The sequence below is a fragment of the Pavona decussata genome, unplaced genomic scaffold (assembly GCF_977016875.1).
Source record: "Pavona decussata unplaced genomic scaffold, jaPavDecu1.1 SCAFFOLD_395, whole genome shotgun sequence".
NCBI classification, from domain to species: domain Eukaryota; kingdom Metazoa; phylum Cnidaria; class Anthozoa; order Scleractinia; family Agariciidae; genus Pavona; species Pavona decussata.
This window is the reverse complement of record NW_028145766.1, coordinates 98,557-108,397: the sequence shown is the minus strand read 5'-3', so window position 1 is coordinate 108,397 and position 9,841 is coordinate 98,557. Positions and strand designations below refer to the sequence as shown.

The following is a 9,841-nucleotide window of genomic DNA, read 5'->3' as shown; positions in this document are numbered from 1 at the left end:
ACAATCACACGTGGAGGCGTTCGACAGGAAGGCAAATAATTTGTGGGGATGGTCATGCATGACCATGACCTAACGTAACATCTTTAAATTGGCCGCCTGCGTCCTCTTTTTACCGTTTACAAATGACCCACGTTGAGGACCAACAGCATGCCATATGCCAGACAAATACCTGACAGAATGGGAGGGGACGGTCAGGTCTGCACTGTCGGAGCTATATATTCTGCAAGCAGTCCCTCTCTGGTTAGGGACGGACCATTAGAAAAGTGATGGGGGGTGGGGGATTTTCAGTTTGCAGGAATTTTTTTTTTTTGCCCGGTGCTTGTGCAGGATTTTTTTTTTTCGGTTGATACCCTCTGCACGAATTTTTTGTTGTTGTTGTTGTTTAAAAAAATTTAAGTAAAGGATTTTTAAAAAAAGTTGTACTTTGTGGGCTTAAAATGATTACCTTTAACCCCTGAGACAATATCTAAAAATTACAGCATAATGGTCAAAACTTAACAAAAACATCGAAATTAGTGTCTAAGTAGTATCTAGTGCTGGTAGTAAAATCAGCCTCATACTTAAATAAAAGACTGGTCATCATTCTAAAATAATTTAAATCAAATTTCATGTACTGTCTGGTTATTGATTGTTTACTTTTTAACACATTTTAACAACAATTGATGCAAAATCTTTCAAAACTGTTGGCGCCAAGAAATTTTATGAAATATTTCATAACAAACACTTCAAGTAGTATATAATCTCAATTTACTTAAAATTTAAAAGTCAAATTCATTTTGGGATTGTGAATATTTTCGCTTAAAACAAACTTCCACAAAAAAATTTTGATTTTCAAAACATTAAAAAGGCCATTTGGGGGCATTCTGGAAGAAATTTTCTGTCATTAAAACACTAAAAGGTATTTTCTATAATAATTCCTTAATCTCCTTCTGCAAGAATTTTTTTTCTTCCGTCTCGGCTTGCAAGAATTTTTTTCGGGCATTTTGGCTTGCATGAATTTTTTTTTTGTATTTTCTCTACCCCCCCCCCCCCCCATCACTTTTCTAATGGTCCGTCCCTTAGTCCAAAGGGTGCGCTCACAGTGCAGCGAGACTGGAGCGAGGAGAAATAAACGAGAAGCGACTATGGAGAGGCGTTTTTCCCGCCTCTCCGCAAGCCCCCCTCCGCTCGTTCGCTTCAGTTTTTTCGCGCTCGGCTATTTCGCTCGACCCCTCGACTATCCAGAAAGGGACTGCTTGCAGTCTAGGAGCCATAAATCCTTTGACTCCTAAAAGTGGGCCTATTCTTGTTAAAATCAACAACATTATCCTGAAGTGCTATGCTATGCAGCTTTATTGGAACGTTTTTCTTTAGCATTATTTCACTTACAGAGTCAAAAGTTAGGATCACTTTGTACAGCGTGATAAGTATGTGGACACATTAACGTACCGCAGTAATGCGTATAGAGTGTTTTCATTCACGTGACTACCGGCCATATTGGTTTACTGAAACAAAAGAAAATATTTGCATAAAAATAGTGTTCAATTCCCGGAGGTTTAGTTTGGGACACCAACATGGCCGCCATTTCTTTGTTTTGGGACACCAACATGGCAGCCGTGACGTCATGTGAAAACACTCCATTGAGCCCCAAAGGAAATTGATGCGCTGTAGTATTTATTTGAAAATTAACACTTAAAGTATTTCAGCCAGCGAAAAATCGGTGCAGTGTCATGAAGACCAATATGGCAAAATCCTTAAACCGATTTCAGACCAAAACAGAAAAAAAAAATTAAACCTTTGTGGGGGTGAAGAGGGGAGGGGTTTGTACATGCCTGTATAACCGGGAATCTGTTCTGGATACGGTCAAACTATTCAGATGGGAGCAGACTCTACGAGATGTAGACATTTGCCATGTTCTGGTAGCGTATGTTCGCGTAACTTTCCATGCACAATTATATATCAATCAATCATTCACCAATCAATCAATAACATTCTAATTCGATCTCGTATTGTCAAGCACTTTATCATCAGCCTCTGGCTCGGAAGATACGTAAGGACTCCCTGTGTTATTAAGATTAAATAAATTACCTTGCTTAAATCAATCATTCAGTCAAATGATCAATAAATCAATCAATCGATCAATCAATAAATTTTACATTCTTTTTTTTTTTTTTTTTGTCTCTTGAGGTGGAATATAAATTTGTGAACTAAATATGCTTCAAAAGCTCATGAAAGTAGAATGTCTCTGACAAAAAAAAATTAGTAATTTTATAGTGGTTTGAATGGAAGCGACAACTGACAAATCAATATTGATCAAGTTTGCAGTGGTTGTAGAAAAGACGCATGCTTGTCAGGCCCCTGAGATCTTATGTTTGATTGACACCTTAAGAGAGAGTGACATAGTCACGACCTTTTAATAACCTTTTAAATAAAAAAAAACTACGTATCTCAGAGTCCTGCGATTTAAAAAAAAAAACAAGAGAAACAAGATTATACGACTCTCAAGGTTTAACTCATTCTACATACTAGTTCGTTACAAAACAAGGAGTCACGTTTACGTATCTTCCTCAGGACAGTCCTCCTCCGGTATGGTCATACCAGCTTCCGGTGCTTCTCTGTCGCACTTGAAAAACTCCACGAACTCCTCCCAGGAAAGCTGACCGTCTGCATTCTTGTCGAACATGCCAATGAGTTCCTCTGCCTCCTCTCGGCTCAGCTTCTCTCCGCTGTTACACACCACGTACAGCAGCTCATCAGGAGAAATGTAGCCATTGCCGTCACGGTCAAACTTCCTGTAAAATGACGTCACTGTCATCAACCTCGTTCGCAAGCAACCTCGTTCCCAGAAAATTCTTACTTCCTCACAGGAGTAAGGATAAGCGAAAACACTTGGAATGAGATAAGGTTTGAAAAAAACTACTGTGCATGTACGATGCGTCTTCTTAAGAACTTGTTACCAGATTCTTCGCATTAAAGTTTTAGTGATAATAATTTGGTATTAAAATGTACTTTGCGGGAACATTTAATTGCAGAGTTTATTTGCTACGAATAGATAATTGTTGTTTTTATTGGCTAATGAATGCCGCTCTTACATCCTCGGTAGAAACTTGTTCAAACTTAATCTCCGAACTTGCCAGTCATCCAGTAGCTTCGGTTTTGCAACAATGAAATTCTTAAGCAAAGGTGATCGCCTTTTCGGATAAATTCGAATAATTTGGTAATGGCAAGTTAATCATTTACAGCGTCATGGTAATGAAAAAATATCTGACAATTCACACTGACAGGAAAGTAAATTTAGTTTCTATGTTTCCACGTTGGCTTTTAATTATAGGTCTCGACTTTGATGTCGTAGATGAATTTCCTCTGCAGATAACAAAAAATAATAGGAAAGCTGACCCGGCTTACGGAAAGGAAAAGAAAAAATATTTCTAACAGAAAAAGGTAGCATGATTATGCTAAACTCATTGGGCTAAGTTAAACCAATTTTCAGTGTTGCGTGCATAGCGACTATCTTGTGACATAGTTGTACCTAGTCTGATGGATACTCCAAAACATGGCTGGACAGCTTATGATGTTTACACAATCTAGTATTCTTAATCCTCATAGTGCTGACGTAGATCGAGAGCAGAAACCCCATTTGCACGTTAGGCAGAAAGCTGAGCGGAAAAAGAGCTCCATTTCGCCAGGTAACAGCGTTTTGTGGTTGTGCATGCACTGATCTACGCCATTTAGGCCTAATCACTGATATGAGAAACGTTTTAAGTGTCATTTATTGTCATGGCTAACTCGTTCAAACAAGTAACGAAGTAGTCAGCACTTGTTGGCGAAGTGGATATGAATAGATGGGGTTCGGTACTTCTATTTTTAAACTTCATTTACTGTTAAGTTTGAACTAAGTTTTCTGTTCTGTACTCATCATAAGGTGTCTAACCTTGTTTTTGAGTATCCATTCTAGTAAAAACCCTTTCGACATGCAGCTTAACCGGGCCTGAGTGTTAAATGTAAGCACAACTGATTTATTTACAGTTGAACTCAACTTTGGGTGATGACGATGGCCTTATTCATCACCAAAATGACGGGGGGGGGGGGGGGGGGGGGCAGAATTTCAAGAAGTCAGTCAATGATCAATGATAAATCGACTGTTTGGAGCATCCAAAAGCATCCAAATTCTACCAGACATTACGGACCAAGAGTCGATCGAATGCGGGACGAGAGCTCAAGTCGTTTAAATTTCAAAGTAAATTGGAGCCTTGCAAGGTCAACACCTCTCATCAGCCATTTAAAGTAAGTAGTTAGTTATTTTGTTGTTTCTTTTGCCAATAACCAAAAAATGTTCCAGCCTAATTAATAGTTTAAACCCTCTTTCTGCTGTTTATATAGCATGTCGAGAGATAGTCGTTATTCTCTGTTCTTCACGTAACACTGAAAGTGGCTGTAATCAGTCAGAATGTTACTTCACGTCGTTGTTTGCATCGTTTTGATAATATTATTTACATCTAGCACATCTTTTTCCAGACAAGCACCGAAATTTGTTCAATTTCCTTCAGTTCCTACATATCAAGCTTGTGTTTCCTCTCACTCATAACCCTTCGGAGCACCTTCAATTCCGCACCTTGCTTGAGTCTCAGGAAACGGATTTATGAAGTTCCCAACTAACTACTGAAACAACAGGCTTTTGTATTTAAAATAATTACTACAACACCTGGCCCTACGGAAAAACGTTACCTTCCCAGAGCCATTAAAATTCTCGAAACGTTAAGGTGGCTGTTAACCCCTCCCAAGATTTTTTTCTTTTTTTTTATTTGCAAAAAGGGGAGGCCTTGACATGCTAATTGCAATTCGATATTAAAAAATCGGCGTTACCGAGCTCGTTTTTTAGTTATAATCACTTAAAGCTAAATTTAGGGCTGTTGTATATTGTCGCTATAGTAACCTATAAAGTCAAAAAACAACTACGACTTGTAATTAGGCGTTTTTTTATACCAATTTTTGTAGTATCAACTGATAATTAAAGAGTGGTAGTATTGATCCGTCAAATCGCGTCAAGTGTTGGAAACCGGTGCCAGCCACCTTAAGCCTTTTTTTCTGTCAAAAGTTTATTTTTCGTGCCTCTCAAATTTAGGGATAAACAGGATTCTTAATCACTGTCAATGGTGATTATTTAACGAAGCAGAGTTTACAATTTTTTTTTACAATTCTCTTCAGTTTGCAATGCAGATTTAAATCATTTGAACCCTGGTTAACGAAACATCAGAGTCTCTAACCAATCTCATACACAGCGTCCTGAGGTTGTTTGGCCAGCGGTTAGGCGTGTGGGATACTGGGATTTTTTCACCGAAGAAATCCTGCGGTAAAACAATCCAAGTGAAAGGCAGGCGCCTTTGAACAGGCAGCCAATCAAAAAAATTATTTCTATTATATCCCCAGACTCTTTTAAGGCGATCATTCGCTGGCCAAAGAGCCTAAGCATTCTGTACACCAGGCTCCAGTTGTTCAAAGAGCCAATAACTTTATGCAGCGGATAATTCGTTATCCAGTAGATAAAATGTATTGGTTGGAATACATTTTATCTTCTGGATAACGATTTTACAACTGGATGGAGATATCCACTCTTTGAACAACCGCGGAGCCTGATTGAGTCTCTAGTACGATATTGTACACGATGTATCCATGATATTGCCTCAGCGATCATCCGCTGATAAGAGAGCCCGCAGTCAAAAGGTATGAGATACGCCTGAGGGAAAAGCCTCAGTGGCTGCATAATACTTCACAATTGTTTAGTATTTGAATTTGCACTAAAATTAATCAAAATAGTGCATCACTTTATTGAAAAACTGGACAGAAGGTGTCGCTTACATAAGGCTGCAGGAGCAAACTGGACCAACTTGTCAGTGTGCTTTAATATTTCCACAAGAGCTTTTTGTCATGGTCTCCGGGCCAGTGCGGAAATGGTCCGCAAAGTGCTCTTCAAATTATCGCCTTTAGTATATGGATAACTAGAAAAAATGTTGAAAATTGGATTCCGAATGCTCGAAATTTAGTCCGCCCACAAAGGGTGGTTAACGCTTCATGGATTCTGGAGGAAGCCAGGTCACGTTTCGAAAACTGATCTCGTCTTTGAGCAATAGGCAATCAACACCTTGAAAATTTACAATTCAACGAAAGTTGCTCGCAGGTGCAAATTGCCTGCTTGTTGACCTTTAAGGCTCTTAAACTAAAATAACCCACAGAATCCTCTGGAGAAAACCATCATGTACTTAATTTTGTTTTTCTTCCTTTTTCGTTTTCATTTATCTCCAAAAAACATTGATTATATGTACTCTCCAGTTAGCAGCTCTTGTCTCAAATTCGTTTCTGTCAAACAGCTTTCGCCCTTGAATCCTTTATCAGCCTATACGCCGCGCGTAAAACAAGTTACTCAACGCGCGCAGCTAAAACGCACAAGAGGAGTTTAATATTTATTGCATAGGAAAAAAGAGCAGAGAATTTTTATTGGTCGGATATTTTGGGATACACTGGTGGTTTGGTCTGTTTTCTTGTAAAAGCCTTCGATCATTTCCCTTTTGTGTTTTGTTTGCTATGGAGCGAAAGTGCTAAAAACACAAGGTCGAATATACTTCTTGGCGTAAATGACAGATGATTGCGAAACCTGCGACTAAGTGTTCTATTTATTTACGCTTTCAAGTTTTCTTTCCGTATACGATATTCCTAGGTTTACAAACTCCGTGTAAAGCCCTTACCGAAAGAAAAAAAAAAAAACGCAAGAAGAAAAAAAAAGCGTCGATTCTCCGACTCACCAGGTGACGCCAGTCTCAAGTGGAAAAGAAAATGTATTCGTATTTATTTATTATCTTTTCTATTCTGTTCATTAATATATAGTTGTCACACAACCGGTCGAGTGCAAAACAAAGTTTGAGAAAAATGTCGCGGAGAAACCTAGCAAAACTGCGAAGGAACATTTTTTTGTAGACCTTTGCATGGGTCAATTTCTATTTCACTTGGCCGGCTTTTATATTGATACTTTTCTTTGCAAGGAGAAACAAACAGTCTAGCTACAAACATAAATTTTCATAAATTTAAGTTTAAATTTTTCTTTTCAGTTTCAAATCAATATCATCGTCATCTTATCACACGTGGGCCGAGAGCTTGAACAGGAACCTTTAAACTAGAAACTTAGCTGGTCTCTCCTAACTTTAGGAAACCATATCCTCGTGCGATAGATCTAGAACTTGGTTCAATTTATTTCCCTGTGTTATACTCGCAAGGCGTTTTGCTGTCGCGTGTAAATTTCTTGGCTGTTTTAATTTGTCTTTCGCAGCTGGTGGCAGACTAATGAGATAAAAGCTCAATTTGAATATTAATGCCAATCACTGAACTAAGGTATAGTGCCAATCAGATTTGACAGCAAATTCGTTCGTGTTGATTACCGCTAAATTTCGATCGCGGTTGCCAAATTTTAATAAGAACGAGCTAATTTTAGCTCAATCGACCCAGATGTTGGGCACCTCAAGGCACGACAAGCGAAATTTCTAAAAACAACGCGATGTAAATTCGGCAACAGTTGCCTGCTGGGGCTGCGCTGTGAGGACGAAACAAAATATACGCGAGGAAAAAGTTACTCCGAAGTTGGGATAAGCCAGTCGTAACTAAAATAGCTTGAAAGTGCTCGTTTATTTTTATAGAAGTATCTAATACATGGAAAGTAGTGTTTCCGTTTCGTTCAAGATAGCTTCCTCTAATGAAAACATACTGGGTTAAAAACGCCGGCGTATCTTCAGTCTGTCATACATGGCCGTATTTTATTACGACTGAGGAAAATTTATTCAAAGCGCGCATTTTGAGAACTGCTGTTTATGAATGTATATTTGAAAGCATATCAAGGAAACACGAAGAGCGTAAAAATAAACATTTACAAAACTTTGAGGAAAAGAAAAATAGAAATTGTTTTAGCCGGTTGAACTTACTTGAAGGCCTCGCGAAGCGATTCCTCCGCCTCTTCTTTCCTGCACTCTTCAAACTTCCCCATCATGTCTGAGAACTCGTCGAAATTAATTTTATCATTCACTTGTTTATTGGCGGCCTTGAGAACTTCATCAACTTGACTGTTTGTTGGATTGTAGCCCAGAGACCGCACCACAGTAGGAAAATCAACAAAGTTAATTTCTCCAGTCTGGTCGTGGTCAAACGCGTTGAAAGCGCGCTTGAAAGATGGCATCTTTCCCGATAAAGACTCAGCCATGGTCAAATGGTCACAACTGAATTTTCTTCTGGTTGTATCTTTGAGCTACGAAAGCGAAACGCAAAAAGCCGATGGTAACAGCTGGGCTGCAAGTCTTGTATTTCGTATCTGACAACCTTTACAATACATAATTTCCCTCCTGAAAATCCAGTGCGCTCATTGGCTGAATACGGAACTCGGACCGGTTGCAAAACGCGTTCGGATAACATAGCGGTGAACATCGGTTCAAGACATTTGGTTGGTTTGATGAAATGGTGATTTGCATTTTGTCAAAATTCTATAAAATTCTAAAAATAAATTGATTGCCAGCTTCAACCGTCGAACGAGAAAATAGCAAATGCATTTCAGGTGTATATGCTTCAGTATCCCTCCGCGGTTAATTTATTCACACTCCTTTTGGTCGACCGTTTGCCTTCCGCTTTCACCGCTCGCTTGATTCCTTTATGCCACTGAAATAGAGCGATGTTTTCTTTTACGGTAATAAATTAATGATTTTGTCAAGACAAAATAAAATTTTTCTGCGGCAACAATTTGGTTTATGCTCAGTTTATCGACTTACTGCTAATCTCGGTTTATTCGGCTTGTAACAATACAAACCAAAACGGAAACACACCCACATATAACTACCTAGAAAGCCTTCTTTTATTCCTTACTTAACTTTTACTTGATTTTTTCTCGATACTTTCCTTATTTCACTCCGTGAATAAGTTAACAAACTACCCACCGTCCACCTCGAAATATATTTAGGTTATTCAGTGCCGAGGAAGAGAAGATCTGGTGTTGCGATGGCTAATTACCCTACATCTTAACATAAAATGTTTTGCTTATGATGCACCGATGATAATTTGCTCTTCTGTTTTTCACCTTGGTGCCTGCAATTAATTCTGACAGCCTTGAAAACCACTGGCTCAAAATAATCTCCGTTGGAAATGGACGTTTTCCGAGACGACTTACTCGAGTAAACATTTCTATTTTTGCACTGAAAGAATAAATTATTAATCAAGTTTTTGAAGTTGCATTATGAGGAAGACATCTGCTTACTCATTTGCGTTTATTTATATTCGCCCTTTTCTCCGTTTGTCATTTTAATCACACTGGACAACCTAGAAATTATTTCCGTACTTCCTACATGTGCTAATTTGGCCTGTTATTTTGTTTAGGTATATTTCTCCGTAGTTCTATCCTCCGATTTCAATATACCCTATTTACATTTCTAATCAAGAGTTTATATTTGCCAATCACGCTGAAGTGATTTCGATTTCAGCGATTTTTAGCGCTGCGATTTTCTTTTGACTCAAATCTAGCCGCAATATAAAAAAAAACCGTCAACTCTAACCTGTATGGATAATTATAATATACCATAGATTCGTGCGTTAAATAAATAATAATAGCATCATTTTGTTTTTGTCGTAGCATGCACGGCAGTTCTTGAGATCTTGTTGATAACATACATTTTCCCAAAGCAGCTTTGTCTTTCTTTTTTTTTTTTTTGTCATTTTTTTAATTTATATTTTTTTGCTAGCCGCTGCCCCCTGGCGACAAAGACCGCAGGCTCGCCGTCAGCCTTTTTCAGTTGCCACGACAATCTCGTACCCAGAGTCCTCTGGCTCTTTGGCCAGCGGT

General features: G+C 38.6%; 1 protein-coding gene across 1 annotated transcript; it reads right to left on the bottom strand.

Moving 5' to 3' along the window:
• Positions 1-1,309: 1,309 nt before the first annotated feature.
• Positions 1,310-8,491, bottom strand: LOC146451167 (neo-calmodulin-like). The gene is made up of 2 exons (XM_085099518.1): positions 7,944-8,491; positions 1,310-2,771 (listed from the first exon to the last, which is right to left on the bottom strand). Exons 1-2 carry the CDS (start codon positions 8,216-8,218, stop codon positions 2,534-2,536), a joined length of 513 nt encoding a protein of 170 aa, XP_084955644.1. The 5' UTR covers positions 8,219-8,491; the 3' UTR covers positions 1,310-2,533.
• Between the last annotated feature and the right edge of the window lie 1,350 nt (positions 8,492-9,841).

Excerpts from the sequence above, each read along its gene's own strand:
- LOC146451167 (XM_085099518.1), bottom strand. The coding sequence starts at position 8,218 with ATGGCTGAGTCTTTATCGGGAAAGATGCCATCTTTCAAGCGCGCTTTC. Across the intron at positions 2,772-7,943 it reads TCGCTTCGCGAGGCCTTCAA|GAAGTTTGACCGTGACGGCA; the intron begins GTAAGTTCAACC and ends GTCATTTTACAG.